Source organism: Xenopus laevis, chromosome 7S, assembly GCF_017654675.1.
Source record: "Xenopus laevis strain J_2021 chromosome 7S, Xenopus_laevis_v10.1, whole genome shotgun sequence".
In the NCBI taxonomy this organism is placed as follows: Eukaryota; Metazoa; Chordata; class Amphibia; order Anura; family Pipidae; genus Xenopus; species Xenopus laevis.
The window spans coordinates 80,624,289-80,645,910 of record NC_054384.1 but is presented as its reverse complement, the minus strand read 5'-3'; the positions used below and the strand labels follow the sequence as shown (position 1 = coordinate 80,645,910).

General features: G+C 39.7%; 1 protein-coding gene across 6 annotated transcripts in view; it reads left to right on the top strand.

The window, feature by feature from the left end:
* Positions 1-21,622, top strand: part of acap3.S (ArfGAP with coiled-coil, ankyrin repeat and PH domains 3 S homeolog) — a 134,605-nt gene that overhangs the window by 85,877 nt on the left and 27,106 nt on the right. For all 6 annotated transcript variants that reach the window (XM_018227882.2, XM_018227879.2, XM_018227878.2 and 3 more), the window contains exons 5-10: positions 1,816-1,874; positions 4,319-4,502; positions 6,017-6,061; positions 6,587-6,682; positions 9,017-9,091; positions 12,791-12,802. In XM_018227882.2, coding sequence (XP_018083371.1) covers positions 1,816-1,874; positions 4,319-4,502; positions 6,017-6,061; positions 6,587-6,682; positions 9,017-9,091; positions 12,791-12,802 — 471 coding nt within the window. The remainder of the gene's footprint in view (positions 1-1,815; positions 1,875-4,318; positions 4,503-6,016; positions 6,062-6,586; positions 6,683-9,016; positions 9,092-12,790; positions 12,803-21,622) is intronic.

The window sequence follows — 21,622 nt, the reverse complement described above, 5'->3', positions numbered from 1 at the left end:
ATATATTCTATTAAACAAGACAGTACAGAAATATCTCTCCCACAATAACAGAGATCGAACCCCTTGCATTTATTTCTTTTAAATGAGTGGTTCACCTTTAAAGGAAAACTATACCCCCAAAATGAACACTTAAGCAACAGTTAGTTCATATCATATTAAGTGGCATATTAAAGAATCTTACCAAACTGGAATATATATTTAAGTAAATATTGCCCTTTTACATCTCTTGCCTTGAGCCACCATTTCGTGATGGTCTGTGTGCTGCCTCAGAGATCACCTGACCAGAAATACTACAACTCTAACTGTAACAGGAAGAAGTGTGGAAGCAAAAGACACAACTCTGTCTGTTAATTGGCTCATGTGACCTAACATGTATGGTTTGTTGGTATGTTTGTGAGTACAGTGAATCCTACGATCCCAGGGGGCGGCCCTTATTTTTTAAAATGGCAATTTTGTATTTATGATTACCCAATGGCACATACTACTAGAATAGAAGTATATTATTATGAAAATTGTTTATTTACATGAAGCAGGATTTTACATATGAGCTGTTTTATGCAATATCTTTTTATAGAGACCTACATTGTTTGGGGGGTATAGTTTTCCTTTAAGTTAACTTTTAGTATATTATAGAATGGCCAATTCTAAGAAACTTTTCAATTGGTCTTCATTTTTTTTTTATAGTTTTTAAACTATTTGCCTTCTTCCTCTGACTCTTTCCAGCTTTCAAATGGGGGTCACTGACCCCATCCAAAAACAAATGCTCTGTTAAGCTCTGTTAATGTTACTGCTTATTACTCATCTTTCTATTCAGACCCTCTCCTATTCATATTCCAGTCTGTTATTTAAATCAATGCATGGTTGCTATGGAAATTTGGACCCTTACCACCAGAACGTATTACCTGTGTATCCTGTGTTGAATGGCTGCCCCCATGGCTACACAGCAGCTTTTTTATATAAACGGTAATTGTAATCGGAATTGTAATTTCTCAAGCAAGCACCCCAGGTTTACCAGTGCAGAGCAACAAAAGAATATACTGTAATTCCTTTAAAACACTTTCATTTTTTGGTGTTACTGTTTAAGGGGAATTTTGTCTGTTTTAGTGCAAAGAGATCAACTGCACTCTCTGCACTAAAAATGCAGCCCCCCTCGACCTGCTCCGATGCTTAAAATTGTAAGAGGGGTGGCACTGGGGGTTAAGAGTGATGGCATCAGGTAGGTCAACTCAGGGTGGAAATGAGAGCAGAATCTGCCCTGACTATTCTGCAATGTATATATGTACACTTTTCTCAACACTTATGGTACCTGTGCAGTTGCCCAACCCCCCCAAAAAAAGTCATCCCATGCTTTCATCAGCTGATTGTTTGCTTTTAGCTCCCAAAAGAGTACAACTTTTTACTTCTTAGTAAATCAGCTCCTATGTCATTTCCTGTTTGTTTTTTTACGATGTGCTGTCACTTGTTGGCATATGGACCTGTTTGACTTCAGTCCATATGAGTTTATGCAAGTAGCCAAAAAAACATGCAGATCAATCTTCTCCCCCAGCATGGCTGGCAGAGAAAGCTTTTAATCATTAGGAATTGAGAAATATTTCACTTGTGAAGCATTAGGGAAATAAATCAGGGGGACACTTTGCATCATGTGCAATTAAACATGGTTAGTATTAAGTTCTAAGCAGAATTTACTCTGATCAGTGGTGTAAAACAAAGAAGGAAAGTGCATATGAAAGTTCCCAGATGTTCTATTAGAGTAAGATCTCACGTCGCCTTGTTAATAAGATATAGAACAATCTCTTCTCTTTATATGTTTTTCAGATCCTGTTTGATCAAGCTCAGAGGTCTGTACGGCAGCAGCTGCACATCTTTGTCAAAGAGTAAGTCAGCTCAGCTTCATATCTCTCTCTCACTGTCTTATTATACTGACCATGTACCATCACAGCTCTGTGGATAATGAGAATGAGCCTAGCATATCTAAACCACTACACTAATGTATATAATTGGCAGACAGAAGCTGCCATTTCAGCCCTGGCAAATGAATTCAAAGCTTTCTCATGTCCCAAAAGCCTCCTTTTTTGTTATAATGTCATAACGAGAAGCCAGAACCTTATGCTGCACATACAAACACCATACTTGTATTCAGGCTCAAGTAGTTTATAGCAATTCCAGCTCACATTCAAGTAATAGTGTGACGCCTGATAGGTTAAATACATTATTGATACCCTCTCCTCCAGTGATCACTGACTAAAAGTACTGCTAAAGTACGTTATATAAGGAGAATGGAACACCGGACAGCACACCGAGATGACAAAATAGACATCTTCAACAAAGTATGGAATTGGGACATAATCCAGGAGGTGGGAAGGATGTAAGCATCATAGTCCAGAGATACAGGGGCAGTGTATATGTTCTACCCAGGTCAAATGTCATATTGTCAATTTGGAGTGACTAATGCCCCATATGCAAGAAATGTAAGGTATATATATGGACTCACCATGCCCGAGAGAGAATGACAGGGAGAATAGCCACTGAGACCAATATCAGAACCCTAATTATATACAATTATATGCACAGCTTTGAAAGGGGGCAAGGCAAAAGCATTGTTTAATTTGCCACCTCTAGAAACAGTAACAATGTGCCCAAATGGTTAACGTAGTTTTGTATATCCTTTGAATCGTACAGGGATATCATCCCATTCATATTGCACAGGAATTGGATGAAGCCGGTGTAACTACAAATGCCAATGTTTAACTTTTGATTACTTGAGCTCTTTTTTTTTTCTCCTTTTTTTTGTTATCGCTTTCATTTCTGTTTATTATGAAAAAAACACAAAACCTCAATAAAAAAAAAGTTATAGAAAAAAAAATATATATATATACTGTCATCAGGCTGCTGAAAAATATCCTACTGCGTTCTTCACAAGGTAACAAATACGCATCCTAGAAAACTGCATGGGCACAATGTACTCCTCGGATGCAGGCTGGACTCTTTACAGGCTGAAATAAGTGTAATAATACTAATAATATAGGTGAATATTATATAAATGATAAACTTGCGATGATGCACTAGGTACATAACTAAGACTGTAAGCTCTGTGGTGCATGCATCGAGTGTCTGAACCTGTACTTACAGCTGTATATAAAGCAGCTTTTACAGTAATATTAAGAAAGAGAAATAATATAAATTCAAAATGTAGGCCGATACTTCTTGGCCTACAACTCTTCTGACTGTGTGCCATAGATTTTGGCTTTTGGTACCAAAGGCACAGACGGACTCGGCAGCAGCAGCCAAAACACAAGTTCTCCGATTCAAAAAATGTATATAGGCCAGAGAAGCAGCAGAATCTCTGGCAGCCGGGAGGGATATGGTTTCTATAGCAACGGGAAATTAAGTGGGAATCTGTCAGCAGCTAATGCTGTGTGTATGGGGGAGGATCTATTACACCATGAGCAAAGCCAGCCCCCAACTCCCTCTCACTCTTTATTACAGCTCTTATACTGTATGTCACTGGCAACTCTGAGGCAAAAAATGGGTTCCAGGAGCTACGCATCTTGTAAGCTCTTCTCTGTGGCATTGTCTTAAGCACTTCCTATTCCTATATTGTTCACATAAACATCAACCTTAAAACTGAAAGGTGCCCTCCACACTTAACTATGATTTACTGGCACCCATTGTTTCATTATATTATTGTGGTAACCTTGTAGTGCCTAAGCCATTCAAAAATGTACAATCCATCTGCTACCTGCTTCTTTTGTACAATACTTATCATGGTATATATATATATGATAACCAGCCAAGACTCCATGTTTCATACTAAATCAGAATCTTCTCCACAGTTCTATTAATGGGTTTTAAATATAACCACTAGTGCAGATAATAACAATGGGCAGATTGATCCAGCCTTCAATAGCAATTACATTTACAGGTATTGGATCCTTTATCAGGAAACCGTTATACAGAAAGCTCGATATTACAGGAAGAACATCTGCCACAGACTCCATTCTAATTAAATATTTAAAAGTGATTTTTATTTGTAATAATTATACAGTACCTGGGACTTGATTCCAATTAAAAATAGAAATTGGATTTTATGTTTAATTTGAAAAGGAATTCTATTATACAGTTTTGTTTCTGGGTGACAGGTCCACATTAAGGGGAGACAGTATTCCAGTGATGTAAGTGTGAACCAAAAAGGAGTTGGGACAAAATACAAATTTCGTCTCCAATAGAAATTGCTTTACGCCAAATAGAATAGCGTTGTGGCTTGGAGATTCCAGTGTTTAGTCCTTGATCAGTATAATTTTTTTCCTTAAAAATTCAGTGATGTCAGGAAATTCAAGGAATCCAAGAAGCAGTTTGATAAGGTGAGAGAGGACCTGGACATTGCACTGGTGAAGAATGCGCAGGCACCACGCCACAAACTACACGAAGTGGAAGAGGCCAGTAGTACTCTGACCATAACCAGGAAATGCTTCCGGCATCTTGCACTTGACTATGTATTACAGGTGAGCGCAAGTAACTATGACTGACCATGTGGCAAACTCCTTCAGTATTGCAATATTTGCTTTGCAGTGCAGATTTATGAAGCTTCCAGGTTTGAGAAAATGATTGCAGTAACGGCAATGGGTTCCACTCACCCCCCCCCCCAAGTGGAATGCGGGGGAGTGTTATAAAATCCCTCATGGCCTTCTGAAAGCTGCTCTACCATCCAGAGAATATGTCAGTGAATAACAGAGGGATAGGGGTCCTCAAAACAAATGAATGTACAATTGCTCTGAGTGCTGTTCTAAGCAATTACATTTTTTTCTACTTTTCAAGATATTAGCTGTTTTAAAACTGATAATGACATTTGTTTCTTAAAAAAAAGATGATAAAGTTGAAGCAACAGTGCCACCTGCTGGTCATTTCAGCTGACTGGATAAAGTCCTAGGAGAAGAAATGTTTTGTGAAGTTACTCTGACCAGGACACAACATGACTAAATAAATTAATTTTCCAAGGGGGTGGGTGACATGCCTCATCTTCCTCATTCAGACATGCATTCTAGGTAGCTTCAAGTGTTTCAAGGCACAGATGAGCCCTGTTTTTAATGCCTGCCCATTAAAGGCAAACCTTGTACCCAACCCAACAGCAGAGTAGAACTAATACCCCAGATGCAAGGTCTATGCATGGGCACTATGTGGCACAAAATTGATCTATGTAAATAATAGAGCCCCTTTTGCTGCTTGCTATTTAATTGAAGCAGAACATTCTGCATATAACTTATTTTGAAAAGAGGGTATCATTCAGGATACCAGGGTATCATTCAGGAATATTCAGTGCCACCCTGCTGGAACTAATGTTGCTGTGGTTCTCTGTGAGGAAACTGCAGCTCATGGAAAGCCCTGTATACTGCTGCCCCTATGATTTCACTGCACTGATTTCAGATGTGTTACCATTAGGCTGTGCAAAGGTGAAAAGAAAAACATTAAATTATTTGGAACCAAACAGTTTAGGGAATTTTGAGTCGACCAGATACAGTGTAACATAATGTGCCAGAAGGTGGCACTAGAATTCTTTCCTGGCAACTACTTTAAGCAACAGTACTTCACTAAAGCCTAGAGGGGTTCTATGCCTTGTTAGGCTTACTTCTACTCTCCGGGTTGAAGTAAAAATCATTATCAGCCAGGACCACTTTCTTTTTCTTTGTGCTTTATTTGAAACTATATTTTGTTTATAAATGTGTAAATTTGGATTCTGGTTGCATTTTTGTACGTTGAATATACTCTAAGTACGCCCATTTATTGTACAGCGTTCCAGGGAAAGGTTGGAGCATGTTATAGGCCATCAGTAAGTACTAAGTGGTTCAGGGATCATGCATTCTAAATGTTTAGATTAACAGTGTTGTTATCTGTGCTACAGAATACTAAATGATGTGAGAATATGTTTTGTAGTAAGACTTCCTGGTACATAATGTGCCTGCCTCAGTGGTCTTGGCTATATGTGAGTATATTACGTTTGCATCTCTTCTCCCTGTTCTAGATCAATGTCTTGCAAGCCAAAAAGAAGTTTGAAATCCTGGATGCAGTGAGTATTATTTCTATAGTACATAAAAACTATTTTAGTGATTCCTGTATAGCTCTTCTGATTGATCATTTAATTATTTGTTTTAGTGTGTATAGTTTAAAGGAGCACCTTTCTTATTGTTGGTGGCAGCAACATGGATGATCTTGCCACTGCAAGGTTTCCTTTAGAGGGAGCTGGCATTCCTAGGGTCCCATATTGCAGCAGCTCTATGCAGAGTGGGAAAGTCAATATGTTGCTGTTTGTGCCCCTTATGGGTCATTTGGCTATTAGGCAGAAGGGGGAGCAGGGTTACTGGTTTCGTTTTCCTTTAGACCATTCATTAATGCACCCTTTTTATCCAATGAATTGTGTGTTAAATTATCTTTTTTTTTTTTTTTTTTTTTAAATGTCCCCTGTGTGGTTGATATGCCTGGTGCTTTTCCAGAACGAACCGTGTGCCTTCAGTGTGATCTGTACTTCTACCCCCCTTACCACACAATATCAGTAATAATAATTTTTGTGTTTGTAATCTCTAATTTTTCCCAGATGTTGTCGTTCATGCATGCCCAGTACACCTTCTTCCAGCAAGGATACAGCCTGCTAAATGAGCTGAATCCCTATATGAAACAACTCGCCTCAGAGGTATGTCTGACTGAACCCAAAGGATCTTGTTCTCTGTATATATTCTATTTATTCATCAAGCTCCTTAAACTGGAACCTGTTATATTTTGTACATTAAAACTGTTCATCAATGTTATTTAATTATCTAATAGATGCAAAGATATAAAAACTTTGATTTGTATGATTTTCGGACCGTGTGTGGAACATCCCATCATTTTCTTAACATGTTGATCGGTCGTTTTAGTCAATTCTCTGCATGTATTTCTCTGCGTGTATCTGACTATATCAATGGGTGACTATCAATAGAATTTGTCAGACATAACGTTCGGATGATTGCTGTCACGACCAGAACATTGACTGATTTGTTCTTTTACTACTTTATTTAATCTGAATGGGTAGTGGCAGGCCGGAAGATTGGGGTTGGGTCTGATGTTTCCTCCAATAAAAGGGTGAAATCTGAATGTCTATGGCCCATTTTAGTTAGTTAGTTAGTTAGTTGTGGGGTTTAAAAGATGGTTCTGCCTGATGGAGTTGCTGAGCAGGTGGCACACAGAATATCATTACTACTGAGTTTATTTGCTAACAGAAGAGCAATACCAATGCCTGAATGCATAGAGTTGAAGTACTGCAATGACTAGAAACTATATAGAACAGAATAGTCTGTGTTTGCAATCCAGAGCTTTGCCGAGTGACCCTACAACAGGGGTCCCCAACATTTTTTTTCTTAATGCATGCACCATATTCAAATGTAAAAAAAAGAGTTGGTGAGCAACACAAACATGAAAAATGTCCCTGGGGTGCCAAATAAGTGCTGAGATTTGCTATTTGGTAGCATCTATGTGGACTGGCAGCCTACAGTAGGTTCTGTAGTAGTAGTACATTTGTTTTTATACAACCCCTCCAAGCCAGGAATTCAAAAAAGAGCACCTTCTTTGAGGCCACTGAGAACATTGATTTCCAACCAGTGGCCTCAACGCAACATGTTGATCACCAACTGCCCTACAGTGTTGTTGATACAATGAATGTAGAAATGGAAAGGTCAAGCAAAGTGACTGTAATGTTCAAGTAATCAGGAACCTTGCACTGTGATAAGTACCTTCGGATGCACAGGTGGACCCTGTGGATTCCGGTGTTCATTGTCGCCCTTTTGGGGCCCCCGAGCTTTCTGCAAGGAAGAGCGTAACAAGTCCGTAAGCGAGGTACCGGCAGGGATTTAGAGAAGACATAGTCAGAGTCAGGCGAAGAGTTCAAGGCAGGCGGCAGGAATCATAGTCAAGGGCCGGGCTGGTCTCAAAACAAGGATATCAGAAAACAGAATAAACGCTTGAGCAGGAACAGATAAACTGAAGCCAGCTTGGGCATTCTAAAAATGGTGGACTGGCCTTTTAAGGGTGATTTGGCGCCAAAATTCAAATCGGGCACCACTCGGTGATGTCATGACACAGGTGTCAAGGCACTAGGCATCAAATGCCAGTGTCACTGGGGCCAGGAACCCGAAAGTGTGCGCCTGTGCTCTGGCAATCTTGGAGAGACGCGCCGGGAGGTAAGAGACTGCAGCAATCTCCCAGCGCATCTTACAGTGACCCAGAGTGGTTGCCCTGCCCTGTCCAAAGCTCAGCTTTGTGGATAGGTAGGGTAATATTTGGGGTACTTTACATTATATCAATGGAATTATGACTGGAACAGTGAAGTTTTGTATATCTGTTATCTGGAGTAAGCTTTTGGGGCCTTGAGCAAATGTTGCACCACAAAGTTGAGCTTGAACTAAAACCACAGCAAAATAACCAACATATATCTGTCCGGTTGGAAATATATCATTGTGATTTACATGAGCATATTGGTGTTTTCTAAACTGCTGTACATTCTTTTTATGCTGAAACCTTTTTAATGAAATGCCCTTACTGGCTTCTGTTGTTTAGCTTTTCAACCTGGTTATACCAGTGACCCACATAAGGACATTGTACCCACTTGGAATGTCTCTGTGGGGAAGATCCCTCTATATGCATGCATCCATGTTATTTTGTAGTTGGTTACAGCTACTTGGAGAGTGGGAGGGGGGCTAGAAGGGGATAGTAAATGTTCCTAGGAACATTACTTACTTTGCATACAAACAAATTGTGGAGCATTTTTGTGTATTGGTAGTTAATCTGTGCTACAGTTGCACAGCTGGGGATATGGAGTGCAGTATAGTCTGACGTCTGCTTCACAGCTGAACCCCAAACCTGAGGACAATTATAGTATTTTTGACACTTATTTATTCTAATAATCCATAGCTTATTCCATGTTTAATAGTAAGGTGCCTTCTCTCATCTATTTGCAATGTAAAATCATGCCCTCTCTTGTCTTCCTTCTCAGTTGGACCAACTGGTCATTGACTCTGCTGTGGAAAAGAGAGAGATGGAGCACAAACATGCGACCATTCAGCAAAGAGTAAGTGTCAACTAAAGTGCTTATGTGTTCAAAACATATTCCATTACAGTCATGAAATTTCCCAGCATTCTTTTTTGATTTATTTAAAGTCTTCAAGCAGGAGTTTGTCTGCCATTGTTGGGATGCAGGGCTATAAATGACAATTATATTCAGTATGCAGAGTCAATAATACCGCCTATAATGATTCTTATGACACTCCAGCATGCCATTCTCTTTTTATTCTGACCTTTGTGTTTTTATCTTTGCCACAAATTCTATCCTCTTCTACTTTATATTCTTTTATTCTCTCTTAATTGTGTTCACTAAAATCATTAAAACGCATTATGCTCCAATGCCAGTTTCTGTCTTGCTTGGTTTCTTTTATTTAATTAAGTGTGTGTGTACTGCCTTCTCATTTAGAACAATGGATTCTAGCAGCATCATAAATCAATTATCTGGCGTGTGATAAAGACTAAGACATGTTGAGGACTTGTTCATACTGATGGTTTTGCTGCTACAGTTATAAATTGTATATACTAGATCAGGGGTCACCAAAATTTTTTACCCGAGAGCCACATTTAAAAATAAAAAGAGTTGGGGAGCAACACAGGCATGCAAAAAGCTCCTGGGGTGGCCAATAAGGGCCGTGATTGTCTATTTGATAGCCCCATGTGGATTGACAGCCTACAGGAGACTCTATTTGGCAATGCACCTGGTTTTTATGCGACCAAAACTTTTCCCCAAGCCTTAAATTCAAAAATAAGCACCTGCTTTGAGGCTACTGAGAGCAACATCAAAGGGGTTGGGGAGCAACATGTTGCTTGCGAACTACTGGTTGGGGATCACTGTACTAGATGTTTCTCATATGAACTTTGCCTTCGCTGATTTAGTTATGTGGTGACTTTCTCAAAAGCATGGGGTGTAATTGTATAGAACATGTATTTGCAATGGTTGGCTCAAAACATTTGCAGTAACAAGACCTGCCATTAAACATCATTGTGACCTCACCTTATTAGTATAGTCATTCTTTTTATCGGCCTTAAGGCTGAGGGCACATAGAGCGTAGGCTTTGCTGCTTTCAGCCTGTCGGGTTTTTTGCAGTTGAGAGAAGCGAATCTGCTCTGTTGCCCAGCTCCGGTTTCTGCATTTAAAAGTACAATTTCCGCAGACACACGCAGCAGAGTGGAGGTTTGCCCGAAAATACTTGCTGTCGCGTTTTCATACCAACTTCTACTCTGCTCTGCGTGTGCCTGAACACAAGCTGAAGCTGTACTTTGAAGGCTAATGCCAAACAGGACTGAAGATCGACCTGCTAAAATATATAGACCGAGACCCATCCCCTCCTCTGGCAATAGCCTCCTGTCCTTCTTGCATCTAGAACAATTGTGCTGGTGGATTTCAGCAGGTTTGCCTACACTCGGGCCAACACAGTTGTTTCTGGTACAGTCAGGACATGAGGCTAATGCCAGCATAGGGACTGATTCTTGGCCTTCATATTTCGGCAGGGTGATTTTTAGCCCCATCTGGCATTTGCCTAAGTGCAGAAAATAGAGCTGGGCAATGGAATGGATAAACTTCTTTCAGAAGTAAAAGAAAAAAGGAAGCACAAAAGAGTGGAGCCAACACTCCATCTGCCCTCAACCTAAGAGTAGGCATTTGGTCCTAATATGCCTATTGGATTGTGCAAATATTGCATGTATACGGCTATAATACCATATTGCTGCCTAATGCCCATTGATTTGTGTACTTGAAGCAATAAACAGAACTGGACATATTTACTCTGAAATACAGTGTTTTCTGTAAATGTGTTGAAGTGCACCTAAATAATTCACAGGTTTTTACAATTTCGTTTTCCTCAGGGAAGGAGTTGCAAGTGTCCAAAGTATTCGTGCAACATAATATTGTAGCTGAACATTTAATCTACCTAAAATTGAGTTTAAGTGTTCAAAACTCATTATACCTGGGACAGTTTAAGCCTCATAAGACCTTTATTACCTGATCAGTGATCTTTACAAACGTGTCCTATAATTTCAATAGCAACTTATCTACTTCTTATACACCACTGATACATTACACCACTGACCACACCCATTGAATATTAAAGCAGTGTATGAGTTGTCACATTTTAAATGGATCCTTGAATGAATCATTCATATGCAGGGATTAAGTGAGAATACTTGCTCCAAAGATCTCTAGTGACTGGATCAAAATTGAGGGATAGATTATAAGGAAAAAAATATATGAAATGTCAGATTTTGCTTTGTCATTTGGCATGACAGATGCATTTCAGTCCTACTTTATACTTTCATCTGAATGACGGAAATAATTGAAAATGACAGTAATTCGAAATTGTTTTAGCTTGCAGTTCTCATACTGTGTCATATAAGGATATAAACAGTCACTGAGAAGTTCTGTGTCCTTATAATGGCTTATTGCTGCAGTGTGTTAATATAGGTCACAGAATCCCCAAGATCCCCATACTATCCTTTTATTACCTTGTATATGTTATTTCTTATACATGTTCTGAGGAAATTCCAGCTATGCAGGTTTTATTATTCTGAATGAGTTGTTTGTGATGCGGTTATGAGGGGGAGCTGGGGTTGTGCAAGCTATATCTGTCACTTTAAATTTAATTAAATCTCTTAAACCATACTGATGGCAAAACAATCTTCCTGGGATTTTTAATCTTTTAGGGACACACTGGGCGATTTGGGGAGATTTAGTCGCCTGGCGACTAATCGCAGCGACTTTTCTTCCGGAATGCCTCCCCTCACTCTGCGCCTGGATAAAATGAAAAGTCGCCGGTGCTAATCACACACGGCGATTCGTTTTCCGAAGTCGCCCGAAGTTGCCTCACGAGGAAACTTCGGGCGACTTCGGAAAACGAATCGCCGCGTGTGATTAGCGCAGGCGATTTTTCATTTTAGCCAGGCGCAGAGCGAGGGGAGGCATTCGGGGAAGATTGGTCGTGGAAAGTCGCGGCGATTAGTCGCCAGGCGACTAAATCTCCCCAAATCGCCCAGTGTGTCCCTACCCTTAAAGAGACGTTCGCCTGTAGCTTTTAGTATGTAATAGAAAGGGAGATTCTAAGACGGTTTGCAATTGGTCTTCTATGTGTTTTTTTGAATTATTCTGGTTTGGAATTTCAGCAGTGTCTGGTTTCGAGAGTTTTTTTTACCCTAGCAATCAGGTAGTGGTTTGATTGAAACTAGGGTTGCCACCTTTTTTGGAAAAAAATACCGGCCTTCCTATATTCTTGCCGTTTTTTCCTATTAATAACATTGGCATCAAGCATTATTTTTACCGGCCAGGTTGGTAAAATACCGGTCAGGTGGCAACCCTAATTAAAACACTGGTAGAAACTGTGATATGAATACTAATGGAGTTGAATATTTAAGATAAGCAATAAAATGTAACAATAACAATACAATTGTAAGCTCACAGAGTTTTGGGCTGGCTGGGTCAGTGACCCACATTTGAAAGCTGGAAAGAGACACAAGAAGGCAAATAATGGATCCCATACATATACAGTACCTAGAATTGCAAGATTAAGTGAATAGTCGATCCCTGTCTATAGTTTCTAATTGGAAAATCCAGGTCCTTACTTTATATCTAAGACTAGGTAGTAAGTATAAATGAACCATTATGCATCATATTAATACATTGTATTCTTCTCTCTTTTTTTATCTGCATCGTTGTCAATACCGTTCCCTTCTACAGACGCTTCTTCAGGTACGTTGACATCCATCATAAAGTTATGTACCAACAAAAAGCATTTTGTATACCATACATTTATTATTACAAGTCCATGTCTCACTCTCAACTTGGTTTCCTATCTTTGCTATTATTACCACCAGAGCGACAGAATACTAGTGGCTATAAAACAGCTAATATGGATAACATCAAGTAATACTGAAATGGGAGATTTTATAGCACTGTAGGGAGCAGGAAGGAAAGAGAGCAGATATTTCTGTTACCTGAACTTAAAACACAAGAGCAGTTCTTTTTTTTCTGGCATATTGTATGAGGGAGACAAATGTAAGTGCCTATTCATTGAAAAATTATTTGGGCACAATGAGAAGTACAAAGAAATGTTTCCTATGTGGTAGTCTCACTGTGAAAAAGCAGCTCTTAATAAACTCACACTTTTATCTAGTGCTTTCCTTTTCAATTACAAATGAAGACCTATAATGCTGATGTTTGACAGGCACAACTTTTATTTAAATATTGCTGTCTCTTTAAGTTGCATTATCTCTTTAAAGCCCCCTGTTAATTTTCTTATCCATCTGAACCTGCTGGGTCTGTCAGTAGAAGGGGCAATGGCATTTGGCGATAGCTGGCCACAGGGCCTCTTTTGTTATGTTAATATGTCATAAAGTTGGAAGTGTGGAAGTCTCTTTTAGTGCTTTGTTGGAATTTTTGTAGAAGGTCAGAGGTGCATGTGGACAAAGGACAAAAGCCCAACAACGAAGCTCAAACAAGAGATGCAAGTAGGATTCTTCTCAAATGTCCTTTGGCTATTCCTTTATTCAGGTGCGTTTCTGAGGCAGTAGCCACCGTAGCCGGCTCCAACAATGCCGCCCCCCTCGACCGCTCACTTTTCCTGTTCGGGGGGGAATGACGCAACACTAGTGCGAAGAGTGTAATTGCACTCTTTCACACTAGTAGAGCTGAATTTCTGGTTTTAAAAAATGGAAATCTGCCTTTTAAAGGTACCAGAAGCAGTTTTTTGCCGCCCCCTGGTATCCTATTTGGCGCTGCCTGCTGTGGCGAGTTTTTCAACTTGCCTTATTGCCGCAGAACCCCTGCCTTTATTTGGAACACTGATTGTACCTTACCTGTGTTGAAAGCATATTTCTAGGATTCAGAGGATCCCTTATTCCATGTCACCCAGTAATGCCAATCACTTCACTTCCACCAGTCTTGTAGCTAGGGTTGCCACCTTTTCTGAAAACAATTCTGGCCTTCTTTTTTTTTATTTTCCCTATAAACTAAGGTATCAAGCACCTATCTTTTATTTTATGGAACTGACTTATTCTGCAGTGCAATACAGAGATTATACATAATTCTCATCAGTTCCAGTGGAGTTTAATATCTAAAGCAGGCCATAGACATTTGTAACCAAACAAGTGGATCTTTGCCCTGTTTAGCTATATACCTTCTGTGCCAGATTGCTCTGATCAGATCATTTGGCTTCTGGGTCAACAATCGGATCTTAACTGGCACCTATGCAGGCCCGTCAGGCGAAAAATACATTAACAAACCGATGATTTTCAACCCTGCCCAAAAGATCTGTTGGGGATAGGGTTGCCACTTTTTCTAGAAAAAATAAATATTGGCCTTCCTATATTTTTATGCATTTCCCCTGTTATTAACAGTGTGACGAAGCATATCTTTTACTAGCTAGGCCTGTAAAATATTGGCCAGGGGGGCAATCCTAGTGGGGAGTACCACATTCACGACTAGGTCTGAAGGAGCCAAATCAGCAACTTAAATGTGCCAGTGTGTGGCCAGTTTAAATCCCTGTCACACACTATGGTTGGTCAGTTTCATCAGGAGCCAATTATCCTGCCTATATGTTTTTTAGTGTGGGAGGAACCCCATACAGAGAAGATACAAACTCATTGCAGATAGTGTCCTGAACCTAGGAGGCCAGTACTATGCATTACCTTGCTGCCCAATCAATTTATGGGGGGAAAAAATAAATTATGTAATTACTGGTGAATTGGCAATATACTGCAACAGTATAGGTTACTTATTTGGATTTATTGTGCTATACATCTGACTTAAATGGTGAGACCACATGGTGGACCTGTGCAGTATTCCCAATTGCTGGCCACATACAGTCTAGTGCTCTCCTGGGCCAGTGGGGTTATTACTGCTTGCCCTGCCCAGTTCTTATTATATAAGGGTTATTTATGGCCTATACATAGGCCATTAGGGAGACGACTTGGTCAAATAAAATGGGGGCGCTAACTTCACAAGCTTTTCTCTTACTTGTAATAAAAAACTTGCTGTGGCATGTCTGATATATGATACTTGTTACTGCAATTTACAGTATTATTAAATATAACATGGAGCTGCAATGTTGGATATCCTTTTGAAGGTATTCTTAATGCCAGTGATGGCAATGGGAACCATATTGGTGTAAAAGAAGTTACAATTAGTACAGTAATGGCAGCAGAGCAGGCATTATTGGGGGTTATTTGCTTGTTTGCCAATGACCTATGGGATACAGGTTGCAACGCTTCTAGATGATTCTCAATGTAATTTAAGTAGTCACAGCTGCATTGCTTTTTATAGCCTTTTCGGCTTTGTCCCACAGGACGGGGTGAGTGTAATGCAGTCAGACAGAGTGGGTGGAAGTGCATTTAAACAAATGGAGCATCTTGCTATTACCTTGAAGATGATGCAATGATGTGAAATAAGAGACCACCAATAGATAAATAGCAAGGAATCTTATCAGACCTGGACGACTAGAGCTGTATTATACAGGTATTGCATTATTTGCTCTTGCAGTGTAGCTCACCTGGCAATGAAAGGGTTAAGCAGGGATGGCAGCAGGGAGTAGAAAGAAACAGATGGATTTGGGGTTTTTAACACTCTTGGCGTGTGCTGCTTTAGCCTTTCATTGCTGATTGCACTGAATGGGCAAAGCAAGCCTTTTGTGTATTGGGGAAGAAGTAAAGGAGGAGGGGTATCGACATTACCAGCATCACCTCCCTGGCCTGGCTAGTAAGCCAATAATCGCTTTTTGTCCACTTCTTTTATCTGTTTTCTCTACCTCCTGGCTGGCCGCATAGTGACAGCTGTATGCTAATACCGCTCCTACGTGGGGCTGAGGCACACTTCATTCAGCATCCAACTTGAGAATAGTTAGGGACTGGGGTCTGCTCACCCTTCTTCCGCTCCATCACATCAAGGGACTTTTCAACATGAAAAGCTTTAAAGGGCCTCTTTAGAAGTTAAGTGGATAGACATGAATATACGGGACATACAGATCCAATAATCTTGAGTTTGTAGAGGAAACATTTATCAGAATATAATGAAGATGAAGAAATTTTGGAGCCTGGAGTATCTGCTGGTGAGTAGCAGCAATATCACACTGGTGGAGAAGGGGATTTGTATATGAATTGTGAGTTGCATAGGGAGATTTATGTATTGTTATCTCAGGGTTAATATAAATGCGTGTTAAATATGTTTCGCTCACTGTGTGACTTGTATTTGGACTACTGAATCTGGTATGCACCTTGCTGTTTTAAATGATTACAGAGCCAGAGAGGAGAGGGCCAGGACGAAGCATGGTGACTTTAGCCAAAATACATATAACAGGGACATCACACCTATAGCCTAACTCCCAGCACCCACAGAAAAGTTTTGGTTTTCAGAGGGTCTTGATAGTTGCTGTTTAACAAGGCAGGATGATTATGACTGAAACAAAGTATATTGTAGTTATTTGTGATCGTGGTACATGGCTGTACAGGTATATTTTGGTTGCCTGAGCTACAGTTGCAGGGTTGGTCTGGACTTCACAAGATCACTTATGGTGGAAGGAATGTACAGAACTGCCTCTTTAGTGTCCCAGGATTATGATTAACTTTGGGCCACCTTTAAGGAGCTACCAGTTTTCTATATGAGCAAGATACACAGGGAACCCATAAAGATATTGCAAAGCTGGACCAATGCTGAGAAACCGGTGTTCCCACACTTCTCACTTCTCTTGTGATGTTATTTACACAATCAAACACAACACAATCAAAGCTAGTGCCATGTTCCAGTGATTACATTTAATAATTAAATATAGGAATATATGTTTGTGCGCACCCTGCTTGCATAAATTATCTGATTTCCCATGAGTGCACCAAGGAGGAATCTGTTGCCGCATTGTGTGGCCTCTGTATCATTGAACGTGTTGTCAGGGTAACTATTGTGATGACACAGATGGACGGCTACAAGTATGGCACGGAAAGTAAAGGAATGGCTTATTAACTCCTACGTTGCTGGATAGCAGGCTCCAGCAGGGCCATGTTAGCCCGACAGTACTGAAAATAAACTCCAGTTGGGTTAAAGAGAAGTTGTAGGTTGTATTGTACTGTTAGAATTTATTGATGAGAAAACAAATGTCCTGAATGAAATAACACAATGATGGCAATGAAGTTAATATACTGCTCACTGTGGCCACTGTATTGTGATTCTGTTAAGAGATCTCTGTGCCTCTAATAAAAATAAAAAGGACAACAGTAATGGTTTAGGGTAAGGAAAACTAAAGGGAGCACTAAAGTGCTGTGTGTTAACTAGATAAGAAGCTTTCTGTACAAGAGAGGGGACATGTCAATCACACCTTGTATACAAACATTGTTTTAGCTGTTCTTTATAGTTTTTAGGTATATTACGGCACCTTTAGGAGTTGTTTATCTGTGGGTCTGAGACTGAGAGGAAAAGCAGAACTGTGGTAACCTCTTACCAACCAACAATCACTTTTATCTGTTTTTAGTTGCATGGTCGACTAGTATAAACGACTAGTATGAAGCTGGTTTTGTTTGTGACTGTCCAGTATATCCAGGATGTTTCTGCCTGCTGGGTTCACATCATCACTCATGTGCCTCAGCCTGTACAACCTGAGGTTATCTGATCTGGTAGGCTGAAGAAATGTGTCTATATAGGTACTTGAGTTCATCATGGCCTTGTGTGAGCCCAGTGAGCAGCAGGAGTGTACGTAGTACTGAGTACTAGTGCTTATGGAGGAATTAAACCTTTTGGATCTCAGCAACACAGAGATGATACTGGGCTCCAGCAGTGGAAAGTGCTTTAAATGGTTTTGAAGAACTCTGTACACTTTAATAAATGCTATTTTCCTTAAGTATGTGTTGGCACCTAGCTACCTCTGGTAAGAACCTAAACATGTTGGAATCTAGCTACCACTAGTAAGAACCTTAATATGTTGGAATCTAGCTACCACTAGTAAGTGGTAAAAGGTGTTATAGAGATCAGCTGTAGTCTCACAACCATGAGCGTTTATTTTTGGGAAGTGACATAAAGCTATATGCGCAGTAGAATGCCAGTAGGTGGCTACTTGTCTCCTGAGTTACTTTCAGATACATTTATCTGAAAGGTGGTACTATACAAGTAACATGTAACCTACTATATTGTTCCTTTCACGGAGTATCTGTCATGCTAATGAAGTTTCATCCCTTAACGTACCAATTTAATTTTCTTTTTCCCCTTTAAATATATGACTGAATGACCTTGCATTTGAGGTCTGGTTCACCAAGTTTCCATTCACTGCACTTAATTGTAGGTTAAATGTGTAGTTCACACCTTGCAGTGAAGCTGAGGAGCATTTCCTTAGAACTTATGGCTGCCAATGCCATAGTCTCACTGGGGTGTATAAGAAACGGATCCGCACACACACTGATTAATGCAGTAGGGGAATATCCCCTTTTATTCAGCCACCAAACATCAAAGTTTCGGGGGGGAACACCCACCCTTCATCAGGATCACTGGGGACACTGTACTGTCCTGAAAGGGACTCTGAGATGATCCTACAAATGTGTGCAGATTGGTATCTACTTATGTGATCTGCAACAGTAGGGGCAATGCTTTAATTTGGGAGCTCAGACTGGAAGCCTTTAATTGGTTTTTATGCCAAATAGTTCTTCGGACTATTGTAAGCATTGTTGTTTCATTAAAGTCAAGTTTGCTGCTGAAGCTCATAGTCTTCCTTCCACATAGAGCAGGGATCCCCAACCATTTTTACCCGTGAGCCACATTCAAGTGTAAAAAAAGTTGAGGGTGCAACATAAGCATGCATAAAGGTTTTGCCAAATAAGGGCTGTGATTGGCTATTGGTAGTCCCTATGTGGACTGGCTACCTACAAGAGGCTCTGTTTGGCATTGCACCTGGTTTTTATGCAACTAAAACTTGCCTCCAAGCCAGGAATTCAAAAATAAGAACCTGCTTTGAGGTCACTGGGAGCAACAAACAAGGGGTCAGAGAGAAACATGTTGCTCACAAGCCACAGGTTGAGAGAGCACTGGGCAAATTCTTCAGCATATAAATGCATTGGAGAAATGGCATTATGTGATATTAGCTTGGAAGAAACATATCGTCATATTTGTTTTTCCTCAAAACCAACAATGTGAGGCCAACTAATCAGCAGGTCAGGTTTTTACAATTTCACTAACTGGTATATAATTAAACAATCAATCCAAAGCCAATTATCCCAAGCTGTGCAGGTAGATATTTCTAGTAATTAAGCAATTAACCCAAGTGTAATTATATGTAAAGTAACTTGCTTAAGTACAATTTGCTGTAGAGTTGTTTTTGCAACTGTGGAAGTGTGTAGGGAATCAGTGAGGTGTGTTTAATTGTGTTACTTTGTGTGTGTGCAAAGGTGTGACCACAGCCCTCTCAGATAAATGTCTTCAACATCAATAACCGCTTTAATCATGTAAAATTAACTCCAAATATATTGAAATGGAAATCTGGGATTTGCTTTATAAGAATACTTGTGCTTGCCAGAAGTCACAAAGTGTTGTGGTGGATGCAGTAATGCTGGAATACTGAAGTGAAAGCAGGGTATGGAATTGTGATGGCATGGGATCTGTTATCTGGAAACCCATTATCTAGAAAGGTCCAATTAAGGAAGGCCATCCCCCATAGACTCCATTTTATTCAAATAATTCAAATTGTACTTGATCCAAACTAAAATAGAATTAATCCTTATTAAAAGCAAAACAAACCGACTGGGTTAATTTAATGTTTAAATGATTTTTTTAAGTAGACTTAAGGTATGAAGATCCAAATTACAGACCGATTCATTGTCCAGAAAACCCCAGGTCCTGAGAATTCTGGTAAAATATGTCCCAAACCTGCAATTCTTTCGTACTTAGCCCCAACAGTTAATAATATTAAAATCATTGGGGGGAATTCACAAAGTGCTGAAATTGAGACAAAATAAAAGTGGAGAAAAAATTACGGATTTCACTCCAAATTTACAAACCTCTATCTCCACTTTGTGAATTTTAACGACATGAATTTGTCTTTAACTCTTACTTTACCTGTCAGTCAGCCATCATATTGGAATTTCCAGGGATGGGTTTATTTTACCTGAGAAAATTATACATCTTTTTTTTCAGTATAACCTGCCTTTCTAAATCTGCCTACATGTTTGTGTAATTCCACTTCTGTAACAAGATATAAGGGTCTAAATGCAAAGAATGTTATTTTGCGTGATATAGGGATTTGTATCATAAATATGCTTTATGATCTTAGGTCAAGTGTCTCAGTGCTGCTTAAACTAAAAAAGTATCTGGGAAGCTTTTCTTTTCCTTTAGATAATATATTCACTCAAATTGCTAATATTACCTCATTCATTAAGCTAAAACTAGTAAAATAATTTAAGTGTGAGTTAAAAAACGTTTTACATAAAAATTGTATAGTATACACTTTTAATTTAATCAGTGTTTTACTTGTTTTGTTAATGGAACAGTAACATGAATTTTTTTTTTATAAAAAATTTGTTTGCCCTTAACGGAAAAAAAACACCAGCACACATTTAACTTTACATTCGCAAAGACTTTATTAAGAAATATCTTACCGATACTCCGCTTGTGCTCCTCTTCTGAAAAGGCGCGATCCATCTGGCGGCGCTCGATTTCTCCTCCCTGGCTATCTCCTATAGAAGGCAATCAGTAAGATATTACTTAATAAAGTCTTTGCGAATGTAAAGTTAAATGTGTGCTGGTGGTTTTTTTTTTTCGTTAAGGGTAAGCAAATTTTTTATAAAAAAAAAATTCATGCTACTGTTCCTTTAATGAGGCTTTTACACCTATAGGGTTAGACCAGTGATCCCCAACCAGTAGCTCGTGAGCAACATCTTGCTCTTCGACCCCTTGGATGTTGCTCCCAGTGGCCTCCAAGCAGGTGCTAATTTTTGAATTCCTAGCTGAAAGGCAAGTTTTAGTTGCATAAAAACATGTGTACTGCCAAACAGAGCCTCCGGTTTGCTGCAAGTCCACATAGAGGCTACCAATACCCAATCACAGCCCTTATTTGGCACCCCCAGGAACTTTTTGCATGCTTGTGTTGCTCTCCAACATTATTTTATACTTTAGTGTGGCTCATGGGTAAAAAAGGTTGGGGACCCCTGGGTTAGACAGAAACGTGTGCCCTGACTTTAAAATGCTAATCCCTATTAATATGCTTATAATTCCCCAATGGGGCACCTACACTCGTGGCGCTTCGATTTCCGAAGTCGCCTGAAGTTTCCTCGTGAATAGATTACGGAAATCGAATCGCCGTGAGTGCATTGCTGCAGGCAATTTTTCATTTTAGCAGGCGGAAGTCAGGGAGAAGTCAGTTCGGGGAGATTGCTGCCCTGAAGAAGAGGTGATTAGTCGCCAGGCATCTAAATATCCCAAAATCTGCCTGTGTGCTGAAGCCCTTACTCCATTGGGAGAAAATGTCATTTAAAATCTCATTTGAAAGACAAATTCATAAAAGTGTCTGTAAACTGTCTTTCTTTCACTAAAATATGAAAATATTAGTCA